The sequence below is a fragment of the Lissotriton helveticus genome, chromosome 3_2 (genome assembly GCF_964261635.1).
Source record: "Lissotriton helveticus chromosome 3_2, aLisHel1.1, whole genome shotgun sequence".
Classification (NCBI taxonomy): Eukaryota; Metazoa; Chordata; class Amphibia; order Caudata; family Salamandridae; genus Lissotriton; species Lissotriton helveticus.
In genome coordinates this window covers 285,525,705-285,551,901 of record NC_136062.1, presented here as the reverse complement: position 1 = coordinate 285,551,901, position 26,197 = coordinate 285,525,705, and the positions used below count along the sequence as shown (strand labels likewise).

General features: G+C 49.7%; 1 protein-coding gene across 2 annotated transcripts in view; it reads left to right on the top strand.

The window, feature by feature from the left end:
- Positions 1 to 26,197, top strand: part of SCAPER (S-phase cyclin A associated protein in the ER) — a 3,246,499-nt gene that overhangs the window by 2,813,329 nt on the left and 406,973 nt on the right. For both annotated transcript variants that reach the window (XM_078685236.1, XM_078685237.1), the window contains exon 29: positions 15,503 to 15,652. In XM_078685236.1, the coding sequence (XP_078541362.1) occupies positions 15,503 to 15,652 (150 nt within the window). The remainder of the gene's footprint in view (positions 1 to 15,502; positions 15,653 to 26,197) is intronic.

Sequence of the window (26,197 nt, the reverse complement as noted above, 5' to 3'; positions counted from 1 at the left end):
AAATAAATATAAACAAATCACAACTACATTGTTGCTGGGCTGGGGAGGTCATCTGGGAGAGGTTGTGTTGGAGTTGCGGCAATCAATTTGGCACCAAAGTGTATTTATATTCAAATGCTTAACACCCTTACTTTAAAACCAAAGCTCATTTATGTTTGTGAAATAATCATATTGATTCAAGAAAAACATATCCTTTGTATCTTAAGACAGTAACTCTTTTATTTCTTTTTATTCGTTGTCCTTAAAACTCTGGACACTCAACACTCCGTGTTTAGCTTCTTCTGGCACGCAGGCCTTCGGCTTTTCCAAGCCTGTGAACACTCTGTTGTTACACTTCACTTGTGTAAGGAATCTTTAAGAAATGATACTTGACACTTGAGTGTGAGGTGTCGGGAAAAAAGGTTTATGCACTCTTTGTAATGTCAACTATAAAGGTTGGAAGGCCTAATGAATTAATAGTGTTGTTGGGTCTAAATTACGTCTCACCCGCATGCTGTGGTTATTGAGGGAAGTAACAGGCATATCTCTCGGGTTACGGAGGAAGGTAATGTGATATATCCCTTCAGTAGAGAGGACTGTTGTAGATATGACGGTCTGGGACCCTGCCCAAAGGAGTATACAAGGGAATTATGTGGTGGTATTCAGATTATTTTATGGTGTCAGGAGAAGTTTATTTAAGGAAAGTTTCTGTTGAGGTTATCATCCAGGTCCCGGGAAAATCACACATATGAAAATTGTGGAGAGCTTGGAAAGGTCATCTCATATTTAAGTTCATGGTCAGGGGGAGAACATTTGAGTGGACGTGTATGGGGAAATGAATGTTTGGGGCAATTGGGCTTGAAACGTAGTAGGGGGTGTCTAAGTCTAATATACCTTTGAAATAGTAGAGTCCTTGGTGAAAACTTGAGCTTCAAGGGTATTTTTAATAATCATTGAAAACAATTTGAATTGTAAATTAATGCTGGAATTAAGCTGCTGGCTAGTGAGATCTAATGACATCTACGAACATGGTCTAAGTACTAGATTCCAATACCTTATTGTGGAGTTACTGATGTCTTATCTGACCTCAAGTTGTCAGTACTAGGATGCAGGCCAGGGAGTACTTTTCCCCATGGTTCAAAAAATTAAGATCAAATGTCAGGCAAAGTGAACTGGTTCCTAGTGTGTTTGAAAAATAAAAGGGATTAAGGTGCCAACAGGCAAAATAGGTGGTATAAATACCTCGAGTTTGGGTGCAGATAAATAGTACTGTAAAAAGAGATATTTAAACAAGAATTAGAGCAGTTTTCCCAAACTTTATAAAAGCACAATCTGCTTTTTAGAATAACAAACCTTTTCAACCCACCTACCTTCAATAAGAAATGAGGAGGAGCGATTTCTGAATGCAACTAAAGCATCATGCGGTAGCGTGTTGTCATTTATAGGCAGCACATTTTCAACTGAAATGGCCACTAAACACATACAGACAGTTTACTGATAAAACTATATAGCACATAACTGATGTGTGGAAATAGGATTTCTGTGAATGTGAAAATGTATCATTTGTGCATCACCATGAAAAGTGTCTTGAATTGTTTTGATTCTATTTAAATCTGTTTCCAGCAAGCTTAACAATTACAAAAATGGGTTTCATTTTTCCTTTCCTAACTGGTGAATACATACAGTTTGTTTACAGGTATTTACATGTAGTTTGTGTCTTTACAAAAAACTAAATCTCGAAGCCTTTTTGTTCACATTCCCTATACTCCAGCAAGATTGTAACATAATTCACTTTAAAAACTCTCCCTTTGCAGTCATAGAAAGGAAAGTAAGCACCATTCCCCATGTTAAAAGAATAAGCAGCAATTTGTCAGACGACTTAGCCTGACATTTGACCTCTGTCTTTGAAGCACAATAAAATGTGACAAGATAAATACAAAATTTAAAAGCATCTTTATGTATTGCTCAGACTTTCCCGACCCACATTTTGGGGAATGCTGGATTAGAGGATTATCGAAAGCCTTGATGTCCAGAAGGGCAATATGGGGAGAGGATGATTTTACCTCTGTAATGGGATCGAGGAATTAAGGGTTTCACAGCCTAACTGTAGGTATTTATACCACCTATGTTGCCTGTCGTGTCAAAGGTTCCAATTTAGAGATCTGAACCCTCTTAAATCTGATGAGCCAATGGCTCCTCACCTGAAGGCATAGAAAAGGTTCGGAAAGATACTGACATCAGCACTCAGGGGTGTGGTTGGCGTCGCTTCCGGGCGGGACAGAGTTGACACGAAGCCGCACACCACCACCTATCTGGTATTGTTGAAATTGTTTTCCAGATCTAACCTGGCACCTGAGGGTAATCACAAGGTGAAGAATCTGCAGTTACGGTATGCACCAGAAAGAGCGGGACTTCAGGTAAGTAACTTGTTCTTCTGTGTAGCCCTTGATCACAGCAAGTGCTCAGCACAGAAGAATCATCAGGCGTATGAGATTTTGAAGGTATAGATGAAGCAGCTGCACAACAGAAGGCTCGGCTCTCTTCCAGACATCCACCCAACCAAGATGCTACTGCATGCTACTACCTGCTTGCCATAGAACTGTTGTCCAGGGACGCAGCCTCACCCACCCATCAATGAAAGCAATCTCATTCTTTGACTTGGAGTCTCTCGAGGGATGGCAGTCTCTCTACAAACTATGGGTTTTGATTTGTCGATTGTTTAACAATAGGGCTTAAATACCTTGAGCGCAACATATGTTCTGCCAAATGTACTCGTCCTCATATTACAGCCGTTGTTTGGATGATGTTAGTGTAAGAAAGAAGAAGAGTAGGCAATGAAAAAATCCCAATGCCGCCTGATTTATAGACAGTGCAGAGGAAATAATCAAGACCAGTCCCAGAGATTAAACGCATTCTTCCCCGGGCCTGCACTCTCGTTTCATTGCAGCCCTTTGACAGTCATTCTCCTGTTTCTTTTGCTTCAGCTCCCCCTTTGACCTGGTGTCTCTCTGTCTGCTTGACATGTTTATTAAATAGAGGCTGTAGGCTGCAGATACCATCTCAGTCTGTTGGATCCCCACACTGCAGCTTGAAGCTCCAGTTTTCCGTACGGTATGTGCAGTGTATGCCTCGTGTGAAATGGGATCGCTCCTCATTAAGGAAAAAGAGCCTTTTAGCAAAAGCGTGAAATGCTCGGTTTCATCTCTGGGCCACTCTGGAGGACAATTGGCGCGCTTTCCACGCCCTCTTTCTGTGTACCCACCAGCGTTCATTGCTTTTCACAAAGCATATGGTCTTCTTATGCAGTTTAGATACTGATGTGCAGAGCGGCACATTGCTGATCGCAGTTATGTCAATCCTGAAAACTTCGCCTAAACCTATTTAGGTAGGTAAAGGACACCCAGTTCTTATACTCTATCTGTTTTACTCCCACCGCCTCAAAGCAAAATCTTTACAGTAGTTTTCTAGTTTTTTTTTTTTTTTTAAATCATCAAAAATATTAGATCTGAAAGAAACAGGTTAGTATTAGATTCCTTACCTTAGAATATCCCCAGGCGTCAGACAGGATCCGGAAACATTTGCGTAGCAGTACCCTTGCGCATCGGTAGGCGTCGTCTGCGGCTCCGTGTCCGTCGTCGACGCCGGGATGACGCCGCCGGAGTACTTAGACGCCGCCCTCGCACGCTGACGTCGGTTCCTATTTTTTCCGCACCAGCAAGCGCCGATCCGGAAAAAGTGGTACCCTTAGTTAATTTTTGACTAAACTTTTTCGATCATTTTAGATCTTTCTTCGAAGTCGAACAACTCCGACGGTGCCGGTAGGGATGCCCAGGTTCAAGCCCTGCGTTGAATGCAACCGACTGATGTCGGTTACCGACCCCCATCGCCGGTGTCTTCATTGCCTGGGGCCCGACCACGATGACAAGTCGTGCCCGACTGCCGGGCCTTGACGTCGAAGGCTAGGCGGGAGCGGTCGCGCAAGCGCCTCGAGCTCCGGCAGTCGGCCCGCGCCGTTCGAGGTCCCGGTCCGGAAGGAGGTCGAGGGACCGGTCGCGGGGCCGGAGTCATCACGGCTCGGAGGATCGTCACCACTCCTCGAGCTCCAAGTCCTCAGGTAAGAGGCACAAGAAGTCGAAGAAGCGACATCACTCTTCCGACTCCCCCAGATGCTCGCGCGACGCGGCCGGGGGTTCGGGCGACACCCCTCACCGGAGCCGCGGGCGTCGCGGCCTGCTACATACCCGCTTGTCCCTGGGCAGAACGCGATGCCGGAGGAGATCGGCGCCTTCCTCACGGCCATGAGGTCGCTCACTCCTCCGTCGGGTTCCGTGGCGCCTTCAGACCAAGCGGCACGACTGGGACCCCTAGCGGGACGGGTGCTCCGGCCCCGGTGCCGTCGGGTGCTTCGGCCCCGGCGCCGTTGGCGACGGGTGCTTCGGTCACGGCGCCGCAGGGCCCCGCTGGATCCGGTTACAGATCCGGGTCGTCGATCTTACAACCTCGCCGGCGCCGGCCCCTAGGGTGTCTCCTCCGGCGCCGTCCACGGACGATGTCGTCCCAGTCCCCCCCTCGGTCCGGTTCCGACGCCGGAGCGGCGTCGCTCGACGCCGCATTCAACGCCGATGGGAGATTTTTTCTTCTATGATCCGGCCCCATCATTTGACCGTGAGTACCAGAAGATGGGTGGTGAGGCGGATTGGGAGGGGTCTAAGGACCCTCTGGCACGTGAGTGCCAGTCTTAACCGGACTGGGCAGGTGAGCTAGGGGATGCCAGTGGTTTGGACACTTCACCAGACACTGGTTTTGTCTCCCCTCCTACCGTGGCTTTGGAGGAGGTGGGTGCCTATAATGTGGTGGTGACGCGGGCGGCCAAGGCCTTATCCCTTGAACTCCCCGTCGCGGCCGTGTGGACCAAACTCCTCACTGAGGTCCTTAAACGGCAAGCAAGCTCTTCGGAGCCTCTGTTGCCGTTTAATCAGGCCTTGTCTGACGTTCTTCTGGGCACCTGGTCCAGGCCCGCTACAGGTCCCCCTGTAGATAGGAACATGGCCAGACGCCACCGCTTGGCTCCGGGCGACCCTTGCTTCCTGTCCACCCACCATACTCCAGAGAGCCTGGTCATACAGGCCTCTAACTCCCAGACCGCAATCCCGACGGCTCCCCCCGATCGGGAATCCAAAAGGTACGAACAGTATGGCAAAAAGATGTTCTCACTGAGTTTGGGGTTGCAGTCCGTTAACACCACGTGCCTCTTCGGCCGTTATACCCACTCTCTGTGGGACACGGTCGCGGACGTGCTGCCACAATGTCCGAAGGAGGCCCGACTAAACTCGCCCAAGCCCTTGCAGAGGGTCGAGATGCGGCACGGTACTCCATCCGATGGGGGCTGGATACAACGGACTCGCTGGGTAGAGCGATGGCAACAACGGTGGCGATTCATCCCCACGCCTGGCTGAGGTCCGCCAACTTTTCGGCTAATGTCTAAAATACCCTTATGGACATGCCGTTTGATGGCCGTCGCCTCTTTGGCCAAGTCCTTGGGCCTGTCGGCCCCTCGCCAGCAATCTGCTGCCTTTCGCCCCTTTCGTGGCCAAGGAAGGGGCGCCCCAACACGTCCTGCCAGCCACGGGCCGCAGACTAACATCCAGCGTGGTGGCGGACGTGGTAACCGCCGTGGCGGTGCCCGGGGACAACGGCGAGGCCAGTTCACAGGCTGCAGAACCAGTCTCAACGCGGTCGCGGACGTGATAACCGTTGTGGCTGTGCCGGGGGACAACGGCAAGTATAGTCCACATCCGCTCCCGCAGCATCCGCCTCAAAGCCCTCCTAGTCCGAGCTTTCAGGCCCACGTGACGCCAGTGGGGGGCAGGGTTCGCCATCACCTCCTCCACTGGTGCAACATCACATCGGACAGGTGGGTGCTGCAATCGTCCGAAGGGGCTACTCCCTCCCCTTCGAGGCGACCCCTCCAGCCATGCCACCGCAGTACCACCACGTGTCGGGGGATCACTTTAATCTTCTGCGAGAGGAAGTTGCGGCTCTCTTGGCCAAGGGGGCAATCGAGCGCGTTCCTGGGCCAGAAGTAGGGTGTGGTTGTTACTCCCACTACTTTCTGGTTCCCAAGAAGGGCAAAGGGGGCCTACGCCCTATCTTGGACCTGCGGAACGTCAACGGCTTCCTCCGGAAGGAGAGTTTCAAGATGCTGACACTGGCTCAGGTCTTAGCTGCCCTGGACCAGGGAGACTGGATGGTAGCGTTGGACTTGCAGGACGCTTATTTCCACATACCCGTCCTGCCAGCCCACCGGCGCTACCTGCGGTTCACGGTAGGTCACGAGCATTTTCAGTTTACCGTGCTCCCCTTCGGCCTTACCAGCGCCCCACGGGTGTTCACGAAAGTGATGGCGGTGGTCGCAGCTCATCTGCGCAGGTTAGGGGTTTCAGTCTTCCCCTACCTCGACGACTGGTTGTTGAAGGCGGGCTCGCCCCAGACAGTCGTCAGCCACCTCCAGACTACGGCTGACCTCCTGCACCTGCTGGGGTTCTCCATCAATGTGCCGAAGTCACACCTGGGTCCCTCTCAGAAGCTCCTCTTAATCGGAGCGGTTCTGGACTCGGCGCAGTTTCGGGTTTATCCTCCCGAACAGCGGGTTCGGGATTTTCAGGCTCTGATTCCGATCTTTCGGCCTTTATCCCGAGTCTTGGTCAGGTTGACGCTGTGCCTTCTGGGGCTGATGGCCTCCTGCATCCTTCTGGTGCATCACGCCAGGTGGCGGATGCGGGCTCTGCAGTGGGACCTGAAGTTTCAGTGGGCCCAGCATCAGGGCAACCTGTCCGACCACGTCCTGATCTCGGAGGGCACTGCGAGACAGTTGCAGTGGGGGCTCACGGACCGCGATTGGGTCAACGGCAGATCCCTCTCCCTACCCCAACCGGAGCACATAGTGGTGACGGATGCGTCCCTCCTGGGCCGGGGGTCCACATGGGAGAGGCAGATATCAGAGGCCTCTGGTCTCCGGCGGAGTCCTGACTCCATATCAACCTTCTGGAGCTGCGGGTGATCCTGCTTGCACTGAAGGCATTCCTTCCCTCTGTCCGGGGAAGTGTAGTGCAGGTGTTCACGGACAACACCACTGCCATGTGGTACTGCAACAAACAGGGCGGGGTGGGGTCGTGGACCCTTTGTCAGGAGGCTCTGCGCCTCTAGCAATGGCTGAAACACCAGGGCGTCACCCTGGTGGTTCAACACCTGGCAGGTTCCCTGAACGCCAGGGCGGACGAACTCAGCCGCCGGTGCATGATGGATCACGAATGGCGTCTGAACTCGGACGTGGCGCAAGACCTCTTTCAGCGATGGGGAGAGCCTTTGGTGGATCTATTCGCCACCGAAGATAACGCGCGATGTCATCGGTTCTGTGCGTTGGAATTTCCAAGGCGGCACTCGCTCGGAGATGCTTTTTGTCGCGAGTGGAGCTGCGGTCTATTGTACGCCTTTCCCCCTATACCACTTCTGCCTAGAGTGCTGAAGAAGATCAGGCGTGACCGGGCCCAAGTCATCCTTGTGGCTCCGGACTGGGCACGAAGAAACTGGTATTCCGAGCTACTCAGCATGTCAGTCGATCCCCCAATTTGTCTGCCTCTTCAGGAGGACCTTCTGTCGCAGCAACAGGGGACAGTCTTCCACCCGAACCTGTCCACTCTCCACTTCCATGCGTGGAGATTGAGCGGCGACAGTTGAGGCCATTTGACTTGCCTCCTGAGGTCTGTGATGTGATTCTGGCAGCCAGGCGTCCCTCCACAAAATCGGTCTACGCCTGCAGGTGGAACAAATTTGGGGCATGGTGCACACCAAAGGCTGTGGATTCCCTTTCTGCCCCTCTTTCAGAGGTTCTACTCTTTCTTCTTTCTCTTGCCCAGCAGGGCTCTGCTCTGGGCACTATCAAGGGCTACCTCTCTGCCATTTCAGCCTTTTTAAGGCTACCTGATCAGCCTTCTCTTTTCAAGTTCCCTGTTGTAATTAGATTCTTGAAGGGCATCACTCACATGTTTCCTCCTGTTCCTTTCGTGGTGTCTCAGTGGGACTTGAACCTTGTTCTTACTTATTTGATGTGCGCTCCTTTCGAGCCACTTCACAATTGCCCTCTTCATCTTCTCACTCTTAAGACTGCATTCCTGGTTGCCATCACCTCTGCCAGGAGAGTGAGTGAGCTCCAGGCTCTTTATTCCAAACCTCCTTTCCTTTCTGTCCATTCGGACAAAGTTGTCTTGAGAACGCGTCCCTCTTTTCTGCCCAAGGTAGTCACAGCCTTCCACATCGGGCAGTCCATCACCTTGCCCACCTTCTTTCCGCCTCCGCATCCCTCGAAAGAGGAAGAGAGGCTCCACTGTCTGGACCCAAAACGTGCGCTCTCATTCTATCTGGACCACACATGCCAGTTCCGGGTGGATGACCAGCTCTTTGTTGGTTACGTGGGCGCTAAGAAGGGATGGGCAGTGCACAAACGGACCATCTCTCGGTGGGTCGTGTTGTGCATCAAGGTATGTTACTCTTTGGCTAAAAAGGAGCCTCCTGTTGGACTGAAGGCCCATTCCACTCGGGCCACGGCGGGTAGTACTGCTCTGGGTCGGGGAGTCCCCTTGCAGGACATCTGTCAGGCAGCTACGTGGGCCTCGCTGCTCACGTTCGCTAGACACTACTGCCTGGACAGTCAAGTCTGGAGAGATGGCTTCTTTGGCCGTTCCGTTCTCCAGGACTTTCTGGTGTGATCATTGGTTCGCAGACCCACCACCGGGGTTGGTATTGCTGGGGTATCTATTCTAAGGTAAGGAATCTAACACTAACCTGTTTCTTTCAGATGCACAAGTTACTTACCTTCGGTAACGATATATCTGTAAGAAACAATAGTTAGTGTTAGATTCCTTACCACCCCACCCATCCTCCCCGTTCTGCGAACCGATATCTAGGGTTAAGGTTCTTCCCTTTGAGGGCCCTAGTTTCTAGCACCAGTGTCGGTTTTTATTATGTCTCTGTGTTCCTGGCGCAGAAAAGCTGTGTATAAGAATTGACGTCAGCGCGCGAGGGCGGCGTCTAATTACTCCGACGTCATCCCGGTGCCAACGACGGACGCGGAACCACAGACGAAGCCTACAGACGCGCAGGGGTACTGCTACTCAAAACTTTCCGGATCCAGTCTGACGCCTGGGGATATTCTAAGGTAAGGAATCTAACACTAACTACTGTTTCTTACATATATATCGTTACCGAAGGTAAGTAACTTTTGCAACAGGTCCACAGATTTACAGCAGATCCTGTGTTTTTCTTTTAAGGATCTTCTAACCCAAGCAGCTGAAAATACCAAGAGAAAAAAACGTGAGGGAATGACACCAGGAATCAGATGCAGGTTTACAGATTCTTCTAGTCAGTTCTCATTTCTATGGGAATCCTCAGTGGGGAAGGGGAAAGTAGTTACAGGCTTATTTTCCGGGACACTTGTAATGAGACCAATCGTCTTATTTGATTCCTTATCAGTTACCCAATGGTTTCTTCTTCAAGTTCTCCTGGGTGAATGTTATCTGGTTGCTTAAAAGTGCCTCCAAGGGCTTGGTCCTCTATTACTCCTGTGCGGACTCCTGCCAAAAATAAGCCTGGGTTGACATTGGCTTTTTTCTTGTCCAGCCTTGCTTCCCTACACTCCCAAAATGAGTAAGGGTTATTTAAAGTCACCCTGAATTCGGAGTAGCACTAAATATTTAAGTGCCCCAAAACCTGACACAGCTGAGCTCAAATCTTACTCTTTGTATATGCTGCCTGCATAGCTACCTCTCACACTACAGTAACATTCACATCATGTGTCAAATATTGTTACTCGCCAATGAAGCATGATCATTGGGCCCAAGCGTGACACCAGTGCTCAACCACAATACACTGCAGCTAGAACATTTCCCTCATCCATGCACTGGAAGTTTGGGTGATAACTGTTTGAAGACCGCTTGGGGTCTCAACAAGAGGTAGGGAAGGGCTATAGAAATCAATACAATATAGAGGCAACCGTTTCAGTATTTGTTTTCAAGACATGGTTCATGCCCCCTCAGTGCCTCAAGACTTTTATTGACCTTACTCTTAGCACCTGTAAAATATGAGCTTATCTTTTCTCCATTGACCAGCACAGCAGGGAGCAGCAGCACTTGCTTTTTATATACCATTTTCTGTCCACTTTCTCCGACTCAAAGAGGTAAGTTGTATTTGCTATTATCGGCCGTATTCCTTGAGATGATATTGCATTATGGCTTCCTTCACCTCTGCCAGGTGTCTCCTAGAAAGGAAAAGAAACAAGTCTAAAATTTTTGTACACAACACAGCAAACACCCTTGTCTGAGATATGTCAGTGAGTTAATCCTTCTATCGATTGAAGGGCAGACATTTTCCCTCTGTGCAGCTGGACAAGAGCTTTGTTGACCATAAAAACAATGTGAAGTTCAGTGAAAGCACCCATATCGATTGTCCGTATGTTGGGAGCCTTAAACTCAGGTCCATCAAGATAGGTCTATCTGAAAGAAACAGTTATCTATAGATTCCTTACCTTAGAATTAACCCCAGGTGTCAAACTGGATCCGGAAAGTTTTTCGTCCGCAGTACCCTTGCGCGTCGGAAGTTGGTGTCGGTCAACTCCTCATTCCTCTTTGGCATTGTGATCGCCAGGATGACATCGTAATAGCTACATAGATGCCACCCTCGCGCGCTGAGGCCATTTCTTTGTTTTTCTGTACCAGCAAGCGTAGATCCGGAGAGAGCGGTACCTTCAGTCACTTTTTGACTGACTTATTTGCGACTTTTGTAAACTTCGTTTTTTGAGTCTATCGACTCCTGGTGCACGAGGCATGCCCGGCTTCAGAGCATGCGGTTCCTGTAACCGACTGATGTCGGTGATGCATCCGCAGCGCGTGTGCCTCTACTGCCTGGACCGCGACCATGACCCCAAGACGTGCTCCAACTGCCGTACCATGGCCCGAAGTCTTTGCGAGAGCGGTCCCGAAAGCTCCTCGTGGCCCGGCAGTCGGCTACGAGTCGCTCAAGGTCCAGGTCGTGTGGGAGGTCGAGGGACCGATCGCGGAGTCATCATCACTCCTCTTCACACTGGGGGTCAGGTAAGTCGAAGCATAAGAAGAAGTCGAAGAAGCATTGTCACTCTTCAACTTCCCCTTATCAGTTGGCCGACACGACGAAGGGTGCGGGTGGTGCCCCTCCTGCGGCTCCACGTGCGGAGCCTACAGGGTTGACTCCGGCCTTCCTTCCCTTCCCGGGACTCCCGGAGTGACCCATGCCCAAATTTGTCAATTTTACGAAGCGATGCATGCCATCTTTAGGCAGACCAACTCCGCTGGTGCACACCTTCGGGCCCCACGGACTCGGCTGGAGGCTCTCGGCCTTCGACGCTGACGGCTTAGGCCTCGGCACCACAGGGCCTCCTTGGATCCAGGCCTGGATCTGGAACGGCGCCGGCAGACCTCTTTAGACCTCCACTGGCGCCGCTTCCACCGGTACCAAGTCCGCAACCGATGCCGGCTGGATCCCCAGCGGCGTCGACCCCGGCTTCCGCCCTGATGTGGACATGGAGCCGTACAGGCATCGACCGACGCCGGATCCAGCACTGATGGGTACTTTTGTGCCCGTGTTCCAGCCTGGCACTTTTCTGCCAGATAGGCAGCCAGAGGAGGGTGAGGAAAACTGGGAGGGGTCTGGTAACCCTGTAACAGACCAGTTGGAGTATGATCCGGACAGGAGAGAGGAACTGGGGGATGCCAGTGGTCTGCATACTTACCCAGACCTAGGCATGTTGTCTCCTCCTACCATGGCTATGGAGGAGGGAGCGTCATATGCAGTGGTGTTGCGTAGGGCGGCCAAGGCTCTCCACCTTGAGCTACCTACGGTGGCAGTCAGGACTAACCTCCTGACAGAGGTGCTTCAGCCAGCAGCGAGCTCTTTGGAGCCCGTGCTGCTGTTCAATGAAGACCTAACAGACATTCTTTTGGGCACCTAGTCCAGGCCCAACACAGGGGCTTCTGTGGATAGGATGATTTTCCGACGCCACCGTCCGGCCGAGCGACCCCACTTTCTTCACCCAACACCCCACCCCTGAGAGCTTGGTGGTCAAGCCTCTACATCCAAAGCCGCCTTCCCTAACGCTCCAACTATTGGGGAATCCAAGAAGCTGGACCAACTTGGGAAGAAGATGGGACTGCGGTCGGTAAACACTGTAAGTCTGTTGGGCCGTTATTCCCACTCTGTGTGGGATATGGTGGCGCAAGTGCTACCTCAGTGCCCGGAGCAGGCCCGGCCCGTGATCTCCAATGCAGTTGCCGAGGGAGAGACGCAGCGTAGTTTAGCATCCGCTGTGGAATGGACACCTCCGACTCGCTGGGTAGGACGATTTTAATGTCGGTAGCCCTTCGACGCTACTCCTGGCTGAGGTCGACTGGTTTCTCTGGGGATGTCCAGAACACCCTGATGGACAGGCCTTTTGATGGCCGTCGCCTGTTCGGCGACAAGGCAGACAGTGCACTAGAGCATTTCAAGGACTCTCGGGCTACGGCCAAGTCCTTTGGCCTCTCCACAACACGCCCTGCATTGTCTGCTTTTCACCCCTTTCGTGGCTATGGAAGGGGTGCCCTCCGCCTCTGGACATGGCTGGAACATCAGGGCATATCCCTGGTGGTTCAACACCTGGCAGGTTCACTTAACACCAGGGCGGACAAACTGAGCCGCAGGTGCATGATGGATCACGTATGGCGTCTTCACTCGGAGATGGTGTAAGGTCTCTTTCAACAGTGGGGAGAGCCTTGATTAAATTTATTCACCACAGAAGAGAATGCGCAATGTCAGCAGTTCAGTGATTTGGAATTTCCAAGGCGGAACTCGCTAGGCAATGCTTTTCGTTGCAAGTGGAGTTGTGGTCTTCTGTACGCCTTTCCGCCTATACCACTTCTGCCCCAGAATGCTGAAGAAGATCAAGCGCGACTGGGCCCAAGTCATTCTTGTGTCTCCGGATTGAGCACGGAGAGTCTGGTATCCTGAGCTGCTCAATATGGCCATCGATCCCCTGATCCGACTGCCTCTTCAGGAGGATCTTCTGTTGCAGCAGCAGGGGATTGTCCTTCACCCGAACCTGTCCACCCTCAACCTCCTTGCGTGGAGATTGAGCACAAGCAGTTTACATCATTTGACCTGCCTCCTAAAGTCTGTGATGTTATCTTGGCAGCCAGGCGTCCCTCCACTAAGACGGTATACGCCTGTAGATGGAACAAATTTTTGGCATTGTGCGCAGTGAAGGCTGTGGATTCCCTTTCTGCCCCTCTTTCTGAGGTTCTCTTGTTTCTTCTTTCTTTTGCCCAGCAGGGCTCTGCTCTGGACACTCTTAAGGGCTACCTCTCGGCCATTTCAGCCTTTCTTAGGCTTCCTGATCAGCCTTCTCTTTTCAATTCCCCTGTAGTAAATCTCTTTCTTAAAGGCATTACTCATCATTTTCCTCCTGTTCCATTCGTAATGCCTCAGTGGGACTTGAACATGGTTCTTACTTATCTTATGTGCTCTCCCTTTGAGCTGCTTCATAACTGTCCTCTCAGACTTCTTACTCTAAAGACTGCTTTTCTGGTTGCCATCACCTCTGCTCGTAGGCTGAGTGAGCTACACGCTCTTTCTTCAAAGCCTCCTTTTCTGGCTGTTCAACCGGACAAGGTTGTCCTAAGAACCAGAGTTTCCTTTCTTCCCACCTTCTTTCTGCATCCTTCTAAGGTGGGAGAGAGGCTCCACCGTCTGGACCCAAAACGTGCACTTTCATTTTATTTGGATCACACCAAGCAATTCCGGGTGTATGACCAGCTCTTTGTTGGCTATGTGGGCCCCAAGAAAGGTTGGGCTGTGCACAAACAGACCATCTCTAGGTGGGTAATTTTTTGCATTAAGAAGTGCTATTCTTTGGCAAAAAAGGAGCCTCCAGCGGGGCTGCTCGGCCATTCCACCAGGGTGACAGCAGCTACTACTGCTTTGGGACGAGGAGTCCTCCACAATGACATCTGTCAGGCAGCTACGTGGGCATCTCTGCACACATTCACTAAACAAAATGCCTGGACAGCCAAGTCCGGAGAGAAGGCTTTTTTGGCCGTTCTGTTCTCCAGGACTCTCTGGTGTGAACTTGGTTCGCAGACCCACTCCGGGGTTTGTATTGCTGGGTTATCTATTCTAAGGTAAGGCATCTATAACTAACTGTTTCTTTCAGATAAACAAGTAACTTACCTTCGGTATTGATATATCTGTAAGAAACATAGGTTAGTTATAGATTCCTTACCGCCCCACCCATCCTCCTGTTAGCTGACTTCTAGGGTTAAGGATTTCCTTTCAGGGCCCTAGTTTTGTGCACCAGTGGTCAGTGTCTTGCATGGCTCTGCGCTTCTAGTGTGGAAAGTCGTGTACCGAACTGACATCAGCGCGCAAGGGTGTCATCTAAGTAGCTGCCGCAATGTCATACCGGCGACCACGACGCTAACGAAGAACACGGAGCCGACCGACTCCACCTTTCGATGCGCAGGGGTACTGCTGCCGAAAAAAATCTCTGGATCTAGTCTAACACCTGGGGGTAATTCGAAGGTAAGGAATCTATAACTAACCTATGTTTCTTACAGATATATTGTTACCGAAGGTAAGTAACTCTTTCTATTGGCGCCTTTGTTGTCAATTATGGGAACTAGACACAGGTTGTGATGTCCGATATATTGTGTTCATATATAAGCTCCTGCGAGACATCCTGATAGGCCCTGTAGTGCTGAAACAGATGAGTATCACAATCACACAATAAAAGCATCACCAGGACAAATGCAGGCTGCGGAGATAGATTTCTCTACTCGCTACATTTGTTTCTTGCAATCTCAAGAGAGACTACGCGTTTCTTCTCTTGCCTGATGAAATATTTTGAAAGAAACCATTTAGAAGTAGGGGTGGGCAATATATATATATACTGGTCTGCTGGCGAGTTTTGGCCAAATTCCACCAATTGCCCCGTGGCAGAGTTTTTTCTTAGAGGCAGCGCGCCAACTGTAATTCCCCTAGCGCAATTTTCGCTCGCTATGAGAGTTCCCCAACGTGAGCGGTTGCGGGACCATTCGCAGTCATAAAGCTGCCTCTCTACTCGAGCTGCAGCAAAATCAACTTGAGAACCTGAGCCCACTGGCACGCCGCATGGTGCAGTTTGCACCGATTTTTCAGTAGGAAATAAACTCCTGTCGCTAAATGACAGCACAAGCAGTGTGACATGCTTATTTCTGCCCGTTTATGCAATTCAGCAAAATCTCAGTTTTTTTGTAATTCTGCTGAGTTAAACTACACGAGTTCCACCCATGCCTATTTAGAAGCAAATATTATGCTCAAGACTTGAGTAGAACCTGTACTTGGTCGATTCTGATATTGTTAATTGAAATCACGGTTGCTTATATTGGTGAAATAAATTAATTATTCAATTCTTTATTTTGTTCAGTCTGTTGTAGGTGCTGAGGGTTTGTCCTTGGCCTTCCGCCATGTTATCAGCTCCTTACTTTGGTACTGTGCACAATATACCTGTGAAGATCTCCTTCACGAAGTCATTATTTGTGTTGGATATTTTACCGTAAATCATTCAGATAATCAGGTAAGAGCATTTTGTGTTACTTAATATGCAGATATCTTTTTTGAAAGCAATTATGTTCTGCAGTCATTAGTATGTTTTTTTTCCTTAGGCTGGTAAAAAAAATGCACTTAGTGCTTTAGTTACAATTGTTGTTATTGTAAATTTTATTTATGACTGTTGGATTTAATGTGGCAATTTCAAAATCATGTGTCAAAGAATTTTCCGACCCTACTGCCCACTTACAACAGAATGATTTTCATCAGTATAGTGTAGTTTCACGAGTAGTTAAATGTAGGATCAAAAGTAGTAAAATTTGTGTTCCAGTGGAGAACAGGGGTCATTGGAAATGTGGGAAACAATTGTAAATTCTGACTCTGTAGATGCTCAGAGACATTAACAACTGATTTCCTACTTTTAGTTTGAATGTTTGTTTATTTGTATAGAGCAAACTGAGTCTGGAGCAACTGAGCACTGTACATGTCCAGCAACCAAGATTATGATTGAAGATTATTTTACAGAGGAGAGAGAGGGCTACATGAGTGTTTAAAGGGATGTTAGCATGAAGTGAGGCTTTTTTCTTAAAAGGAGTACAGTGTGGGCACTTGTGGTGGTTCGGGGGATGTTGTTTAATACCCTTGGTGTGTGGATGGAGGTGGCTGTGTCCTGCTTTTGTCTTTGACATTTCTTAATTTCCAGCCTAGCTTTATTCTTGCTGTGAGTGTGTTGTAATCTGTCACAGGTGATTTGCCAGCCAGTTAGGTAGGGGTATCTTTAATGAGGTGTGCTGTCTAATGTAGGATTCCTTTCAGGATGGCCACTCTGGTGTCGAAGAGACTTTTTTTATATTGTCTTTATTCAGTTTTAAACATGATACATGTTACAATAGGTATTGCATAATAAAGATGAGACGTAGCTCCTAATTACAATAAATTCAGGTCCATGCATAAAGAATAAGATACCTACGACAGCATTACACATAATCTTTAATGGGAAACAGGTTATAGTTTGAGTGACAGCTGTTAATTTGTGCAATCCGGCATGAGGGTGCGTACCTGTAGAAGAAGTCTCTGTCAGAGACCGTGGCCAGGTTTGAGAGGGTCACTTCTCGGTCCAAAGTGTGTAGATACTGACGGAAGTTGGACCAGATATCCTTGGCCTGTGATGTGAGGGGTTGTAAATTAGCATACTCTTCCCCCAAACTTGTACATCTACTGATGTTTTCAAGCCAGTCTCTGGTTGAGGGTGGTCTGGGCCCCCCTCCCACCTCAGGGAGATCTCCCTCTTTCCAAGGAGCAATGCCATAGAGTCTAAACGGCAGATCTCTTGGGACACATTATGAGTGTAGTCTAGCAGGGCGACTACCGGATCGGGGGTCAGTTCAAAGTCGGTCATGTTGGAAATCTGAGTAAATATGTTCTCTCAATATTTAGCAATAACTGAGCATGTCCAGGTGAGATGAGCAAAATCTGCACTGGGGGCTTGACTTTTCAAGCATGCAGCAGGGCTTTTGGGGTCAAACTTTGCGATGTCTGTCGGAGAAAAATAATATCCGTGTATCAGTTTATGTCTGTGATTAATGAAGACGCGCTTTATTTGCTCACAGCTATACGTTCATATCTGATCAGTTAATGGAATCCCCACCTCCCTCTCCTAGATCTTTCTTACTCGGGTGGTTGTGTCTTGTGCTAGGCTGGCGCAGTATATTATAGATGTCATGTGCCCCCATCTGATGCTTTTATTACTAATGATAAGGGTGGGAAATCTTCTGGTGGGAGAGGGTATGTAGCTAAGAAAGACCTGAGGGAACTCTGGAGTCTCTTGAAGACGAAGAGGTCCAGCAGGCATCCTGTCCCATGGTTGTGTCTGCCTGCTGGATAACATAGCCATCAGGGAACAGGTTGCCAATAGTAGACAGAGAATATTTTATAAGTGTGCGCTTAACTATTACTTCCCTTGTAGGTGGGATCCATGGGTTATCTGATATGGGGATGGCTTCGGCATAAACGGGTCCTCCACGCAGTATTCAGTGCATCCTACACCATACCCAGCAGGCCGTTGAGACTGTCTGTGTGTCTGTGGTTTCCAGCGGGATGCCCCGTGGCAATATTTGAGAATGGAGCAAGCCATCCACTCGGGCATGCTCTGGGCGTATATGTGGTATAAGTGCGTAAGGGTGGTACATATAGTGGCACTGCGTTGCAAGGTAAAAGAGGCAGAAATCTGGCATCCCCAATCCGCTCCGCTAATAGGGAAGGGTCAATGTTTCCCAGCGTACTCAGGGGCGACTATCTGCCCATATCAACAGTAGTAGAATGCTACGAAGATTATTGAAGAAGGTTTGTTGGAGTGGGATAGGAATATTGGTGAACAGATATAGAAAACGTGGCAATACCACCATTTTAATAATGGCTATTCTCCCCATTAATGGCTTTATTCGTGTCTAGTAGGGCCACCGCAGCTGGGATGTCAGGAGCCACCTTCTTTAATACGGCAAACAATGTTGGGAGATTAATAGAAGTTGAACGGTGTGGGACGAATCCAGCCTGCACTGGTGAGATAATCTGTTCCATCAAAGGGACTTCCTATTGGCTAAAACTTTAGCTAAAATCTTATTGTCTAGGTTGAGTGAGTACATGGTATGATGCACATTTACTGGGGTCTTTGCCAGGTTTCAATTATATCGTGAGGACCGCCTCGCATAGTGTGGGTGGTAATTCACCTGTGGTTAAGGATTTGTTATATGCAGCAAGGAGTTGTGGTGCCAAATGTTGTTTAAATGCATTATAGAAAGCTCCAGTGAGCCTATCCAGGCCTGGCGCCTTGGAGCAATCTAGATCTGTAATAGTTTGTGTTACCTCTTCCGGGTCTAGTGGTTCGTTGAGAAATTCTTGCTGTCCATTCGAAAGCCACACCATAGCTATGTCTGCAAGGGAGCAGGTGATATCTGACAGATTGGATGTGTATAGGTTTTGGTAGTAGGTTTTGAATTCCTGTAAAATATTTTTGCTGCCTGTAATGGTGTCGTCAGTATCTGAGCATATGCCGGCTATATAGTTTTGCTGTCTATTTGGGCGTAGTATTCTAGCTAATGTGCGCCCGGGTCTTTCGCCCTCCCCATATCATCGTGCCCTGGTATATTTTCCCATGTATTTTATCTCTCTGTCAGCCAAGTCTCGGGACTCTACAAGGAGAGTATGATGGTGGTACGTCAGTTGTGTCCCCACTTTTTCTGCAGTCTCTTCCAGTGTGTGAAGGGCGTTTTCAACTTTCTGTAGTTGTGTTGATATATCTCTTAATATACCCGAGTGTTTAGAAATGCATTCCCCGCGGATATAGGCCTTGAAGGCTTCTTACTGTGTTGCCTAGCTAGAGATTGTGCTTGGGCTTAAGTCAAAATATATAAGTCAAAATATTCTCTAATGGATGTCAGTAGTTCAATACGGAATACCGAGTCTAATAGGGTCTCTCCATGAAACCTCCAGCTGTAGGCCGGTGTTCTTGGAAGAATTGTGATGTTGTTAACCCAATTATGCACCATTGGTGAGAGAAACCAATGGTCCAGTCGAAACCAGACATCAAGAGGCAATGAATACAAATTGAATCCTTGGGCAGTCGGATTGTGGAGAAATACGTATGTGTTATACACTGCTTTGCGAAGGAGTGTTCGATATATGGGGATAGATGTGTCTCCTGTAGTAGCAATCTTTGCATTGTCTATTTAAATGGGAGATTACCTCTTTCCTTGTCTGCGGGTTGTCAATTCCTCAGATATTCCAGGATATAAAAGATTTCTACTGTCACAAGCATGTCGAAGGTGACAGTACTGCAGGGGTTTGTTGGGCTTGAATGTCATTAACATTATGGGAGGATGTGATTAGTATCATATGCAGTAACGCAAGACAATTCGAACTATTCTTCTCAATAACTAGACAAAACAATCCCCAATTGCCCCTTTTCCCCTTCCCACACCAGATAAAACTTCATCCAGTAAATTCCTAGAACTCTGTGAAAACAGATTAAGATAAATAAAAACAAATCCCATTATGGTTCCTTTGGCGTACGCCAGGGGGGCGTGACGGTCCGGTATAACAAGGTAAGTGCCTGTGTTGTCAAACAACTGCATATTTAAGGAAGCACGTGTGCCAGTTTTTGTGCCTAACGTGTTGCACCTGAAAAGCATCGAGCGGAACCTATCGGTTTCATGATTTGTATGAACGGTTTTGATCATCCATTTCTTGATCAGTATGCGTATGTGGGGTATGTGAAGGGGACCCCGCTTGTATCCTCTTACAGAAGGCAACTGCCTCCACAGTGGTGTCTAAAATTCGGGTGCGTCCTTTATGTTCAATTCGAAGATGTGCCTGGTATAACATGGCGTATTTAATGCCCATTTTGCAGAGCGTGCTCTTAACATCATTGAATTTCTTAGGGTTCTTGTGAAATTGGGGTGTCATTAATTAGGAAAATGGATGCCTATCAAGTTAGCGTCAGTGTACACTTCTACGTTATTTATGCTGTGCAGCAGGTGAGGGATAACACCCTAGACCCTCTAAATGCTGGACCCAAGGACCAGTCAAACCATCAACTCCTATCCTATGCACATGCACTTAATATACAATAAAGGTTCGTCAAACAGTAGAAGCAAAAGAACGAGAATGAGTAATGTCTTTTTTAGTCTTTTCTTTGTCTTTAAGTCAACAACGCCCAACATTTATTGTATATTAAGTGTGTGTGCATAGGATAGGAGTTGATCATTCAATTTCCACCTGGCCTCCTATACCACAGGTGTAAAATCAGGGAATATTGAGATGTCAGCCCCTTGATATCGCAATGGTCCTTTATGTCCTTTATCCTTGGCGATTGAGTGTTCTGTCTCTGTACCTGTAATTAAGGAGGTGCGCGATGATGTACCTGGGAGGTGTGCCCTCTGGGGGGACGTGAGCCTAAGGATCGATGCGCTCGTTCAACTGCGAAGGTCGCTGAATAGCTGGAATGGTCAAATAGGTCAGTCAATAGTTGTTCTATAAAGACTTCTGGACGACCCGTATTTGTAGTTTCCGCAATTCTGGAGATGTGTATATTGTTACCCGTGACCTCACTTTGAGGTCCTCGTTCTTGACTTCGACTAGTTTCAGTAGGCGTTCAACCTTTTCCAGTCTTTTTTGTGTAGCAATGTGGAGGTGTCTTCTAAGTCCGAGACCCTCTTTTCTGCCTCTCCAAGCCGTGCCCCCTGCCGGTCAATCTTCTCCCTCATCTTGTTGATGCGGCCTGCAAGTGTGTCGCAGCGGGCATCCATCGCACTAAACCCGGCCTTTAGTTCTGCCATCAAGCTCTCCATATTGCTGGCAGGTATTTTGTCCTGGCATCTCTCTGTGGAATCCTCTATGTTGGAAAGGACCCCACAGGTTTGTGTGAATTTGGTGCGGTCAAGCGTGACACACCGTTGTTTGGGGTCAGTGCGCCCCATACTGGTAAATCTGTCGCCCCTGGATAAGAATTCACAAGACAAGAGGGGGATCGGGGTCACTGGGGGTTGGAGTCCGCTTCCTCCCTGTGGGTTGTGATTACTCCCAGACCACAATCATATACATCGAGTATGTGGCATTTTCAGGGCCTGTGCGTGTCTTCATGCACTGCTCAGGGCTCCCTGATGCACCTCTCAAACGCGCAATAGTCAATAGGTGGGGGGAGGCAGGGGAGATAAACTGGGCCATAGGTCTTCTGTGTCCTGGTCTCTCTTTCGCTGCACCACTGCTCCCCCCACGCAGTGGGGTGATGACACTGTCCAGTTGCAAGGGCCCCCCAGCACGTAGCAGATTATAAGCAGGAGATCAGTCCATACCTGGATGATGACGCCCGGGCCTCTGTTCCCATGTATGCAGCACGTCTGGTATCTCGGGGGCCCGTCATTCCTCCCTGACACGGCCCCTTATCCCCAGAAAGATTGCCGTCCCCGATCCATCCCCCGCCGTTGCGAGTTTTCTCCAGGTGTTACAATGGAGGTGTCCAGAGGAGGGCAGTGAGCCCCTGTGTTAGCAAGAACCTGCGGTCCCGGCCTCAGGCTTGCCCGCGGCCCCTGTCTCGACAGGGCCTCTGAGGCTGTGCTGGCAGTGCCCGCTCCCCCTCAATTTTGATGCCGGCTCCGTCCCTGCGGGATCGCCTACGTCACCCCAGATCGGGTCTCAGGGGTCCGTGAGGTTCTCGCCTAAGTTCTGGATTGAGCGGCAAATTATTTCAGAGACGATTTTCAGCGATGGACCACCTGTGCCGGAGCCTCACAAGAATGCGCCCATCTTGGTGACTGTCATGGCCACTCCCTCAGGACCTGGAAACTTTTGATGAGCAATACCCCTGCACGCTGGTAGGTGGCGTTATTTGGCTCTGTGTGGCATTTTCCACACCAGGAACGACATGCTCTGTGCATATATAGGGGCCACCCCAACGTGCTGACATAAGTTATTTTCTTTCCTCAGCAGTGAGTGCTGATATGCCGAGAGCTACACCCAGTCACTTTTTGACTGATGTTTTTTCGAGCTTTTGTCGGATATGTTTTTCAAGACTTTGTCTTTGAAGATGTCCACCAAAAAGGCTGATTTCAAACCATGTGGTGCCTGTGACCAACAAATGTCGGTGACAGACCCGCATTTGGTTTGCCTTTTGTGTTTAGAGCTCAGTTGTGACATGAAGATGTGCAAGGATTGTCGCGCCATGTATCCAAAGCACTGAGGGAGCGTCCCTCCAGCTCTAAGCTGCCAAACCCCGATATTTTAGATCTCAGTTGCGTGGCAGTTCCCAAGATCATTCGTGGAGTCATGCCTGGCACTCTAAAAAGTCAGGAAAATCAAGTAAGGACCACAAGAAAAGAAGTGAAAAAGGTCTTCGACTTCGCAACAGAAGTCATCGGCGAGTTGCGGGGCTGCAGCAGTCAAGGCGTAGCTCCTTGGTGGAGCCTGGGCTATCTCCGCACCTTCCTGTGTTTCCAGGAGCTGGAGCAACCCCCGCCCAGCTTAAAGAATATGAGGCCATGCACCTCATCTTTGGGCGGCCCAACCCTTCTTGAGCGTCTTCGGCTCCAACAGGTCACGGAGGGGCCCTTCTTGTATCCATCAGCAGGCTTGCCCTCGGCACCAGTGTGCCCTAGGTATTAAATGGCGATCCCAGTGCGGCGCCGGTCGAGCACTCTTGACTTTACCTGGTTCCAGGGACGCCCCATCATCATTCCCGACTCCGACACAGAGCCAGACGGGCATTGATCGACGTCAGTTATTGCGGCAGACTCCCCATGTTGGATCCAGTGCCTTAGTTCTACGATAGGTCTGAAATGGGTGATGACTGAGAGGAGACTGAAGACCCTTATGGTTACCAGCCCTTAGAAGATACATTTAGTATGAGGATCTGGCAGATGACAGGGAACAGGACACCTCCCCAGATACTGGCCTGGTCTCTCCCCTTACTGTAGCTACAAAGGGGGGTGCTTCATTCGCTATGGTGGTAAGGAGGGCAGCTGAGGTCTTGGACCTTCATTTGCCCTCAGTGGAAGTCAAGACGAATATCTTGACAGGGGTGCTACAAACTGCAGTTACGCCATCTGAACCACTGCTCTCTTTCACTGAAGCCCTCACTGGCGTCCTGCTCGGGCATGGTCCAAGCCCTGCACAGGGGCTCCTGTGCACAGGACAATTGCCCGATGCCAGCACCCCACCCCAGGGGCCTCCACTTTCCTCACCCAGCACCCTACCTTGGAGAGTGTAGTAGTCCAGGCTTCCACCACCAAAATCAACCCCAGTGTACTACCTGCCAGTCCACTAGATAGGGAATCCAAGAGGTTGGATATCTTGGAAAAGATAGATAGAGAAAAGACAGACTCACTGCTGGAGTTCTTTACGAACAGTAGGGCTACAGCCAGATCTTTTCCACAGACACTCGCCAAACCCAGTCCGCATTCAGCTCCTTTCGTGCCCACGAAAGGGATTTTCAACCACGTCTCTACTCTTGCAGCCACTACGCCCATCAAGTTTCCTAAACTTTTTTCAGCCGAGGATTCGGTTCCCACTGACTATGTGGAAAAGGTAGCCACAAGTCGTGCCAGTCTAACATCCTGGGCTTCCAGTGTGGGTAGGATAAGCACTCATCTGCAACACTGGAGGTCACCTATCCTTGCTCTGTCAGGAAGTGCTGGTTGTCTTGGCCAAGGGAGTCATAGAGAGGGTGCTGGTATCAGAAGTAAGTTGTGGTTTCTATTCCAGCTACTTTCTGTTGCCGAAGAAGGACAGAGGCCTTTGTACTATCCTAGACCTGCGCCTTCTTCTGAAAACAGAGAAATTTAAAATGTTCATGCTTGCACAAGTCCTGTCTGCCCTGGACCAAGGAGACCAGATGGCAGTGTTGGACTTGCATGACGCACATCCACATCCTCGTTCTGCCAGACCATAGACGCAACCTGCGGTACACGGTAGGCCGGGAGCACTTTCAGTTTGCTGTGCTCCCCTCGGTGTTCACTAAACTGATGGCGGTGAGTGCAGCGCATCTGCAGAGTTCAGGGGGTTCCAATCTTTCTCTACCTCTATGGCGGGCTGCTGAAGGCAGGTCCACCCCTGGCAGTCGTCTCCCACCTTCAGACTACTGTGAACCTCCTGCACTCACTGGAGTTCATTATCAACGTGCCAAAGGCAAACCTGGCTCCCTCACAGATGCTCCCCTTTATCGGAGCTGTACTGGACACAGTGCAGTTTCGGGCATATCCTCCTGAGCAGTGAGTCCAGGATATTCAGGCTATGATACCAATGGTTATGATGCCGGCTCTGCAATGGGACCTGAAGTTAGAGGAAATCCCATCAACATGGTCCAGGTCTCGGATGGAACTGCAAGAGATCTGCAGTGGTGGTTAACGAACCTCGATATGGCCAACAGCAGACCCCTCTTCCTTCCCCAACCAGAATTCACAGTGGTGACAGATGCGTCACTTCTGGGCTGGGGCGGCCATCTGGGAGAGTTGGAGATCATGGGATACTGGTCTCTGGCGGAGTCAAGGCTCCACATAAATCTGTTGGCGCTCCGAGCGATTCGATTGGAATTGAAAGCATTTCTTCCCTCTGTCAAGGGGAAGCTACTGCAGGTGTTCACGGACAACACCACTGCCATGTGGTGGTACAGCAACAAGCAGGGCGGGGTGGCGTCGGGGACCCTTTGTCGAGAGGCTTTGCGTCTCTGGACATGGCTGGAACAGCAGGGCATAACCCTGATGGTTCAACACCTGGCAGGTTCTTTGAACGTCAGGGCGGACGAACTCAACCGACGATGCCTAGCGGATCACGAATGTCATCTCCTGTGGGAGGTGTCGCAAGGTCTTTTTCAACAGTGGAGAGAACCTTGGTTAGATTTGTTTGCTCTGAAGAGACAATGCAGTGTCCGCTATACTGCGCGCTGGAGTTTCCAAGGCGGCTATCGCTTGTGACGCATTTTGTTGCAAGTGGAGCTCAAGCCTGCTGTGCGCCTTCCCACCCATACCACTCCTCCGCAGGGCTCTGAAGAAGATCAGGAGCGACCAGGCCCAAGTCATTCATGTGGCTCCGGACTGGGTGAGAAGAGTCTGGTATCCAGAGCTTCAGAAGATGAGCATTGATCCTCCGATCAGGCTGCCCCTTCGGGAGGATCTTCTGTTGCAGCAGCAGAGGAGGGTTCTCCACCTGAACATGTCAACGTTGCGCCTCCATGCATGGAGATTGAGCGGCAGCAGTCGATGGCTTTTAACCTTCCTCCCGAGGTTTGTAATATTAATCTGTCGGCCAGATGGTCCTCCACTAAGACCGCATACGCCTGCCAGGGCTCTGCTTTGGGACCTCTCAAGGGTTATCTCTCTGCTCTGTCTTATTTTTTTGCCGCTGCCAAACCGACCCTCTCTCTTCAAGTCTCCTTTTATACATAGATTTCTAAAAGGGCTGGTTCACTTGCTCCACCCACACCCTTTGTTATGCCACAGTGGGACCTTAATTTGGTCCTCATCTACCTGATGTGTGATCCCTTTGAGCCTTTAAACAATTGTCCCCTCGGACTGTTGACCAGCAAAACAGCCTTCTTGGTGGCAATTACATTGGCCAGGAGGGTGAGTGAGTTGCAGGCGTTATCTTGCTTGCCTTCCTATCTTATGTCCTTTCCTAAGAGAGTGGTGCTTCGCACCCAGGTTTCCTTTTTGCCGAAAATTGTGACTCCATTCCATCTGGGTCAATCCATCATGTTGCCCACCTTCTTTGCTCCCCCGCATTCCTTTAAGGAAGAGGAGATTCTCCACCAACTGGACCCAAAAAGAGCGCTTTCTTTCTATCTTGACCGCAAAAAAGAGTTCCGTGTGGACGAATAACTTTGTGGGGTACGTGGGAGCAAAGAAGAGGAGGTCAGTGCAGAAAAGGACTATTTCTTGCTGGGTCGTTCTGTGCATTAAGATCTGCTATGCCCTGGCAAAGAAGCAGCCTCTTGAGGATTAAAGGCCCATTCCACCAGGGGAAAGGCTGCGACTACGGCCTTGGCTAGGGGTGTCCCAATCCAAGACATCTGTCAGGCAGCAACGTG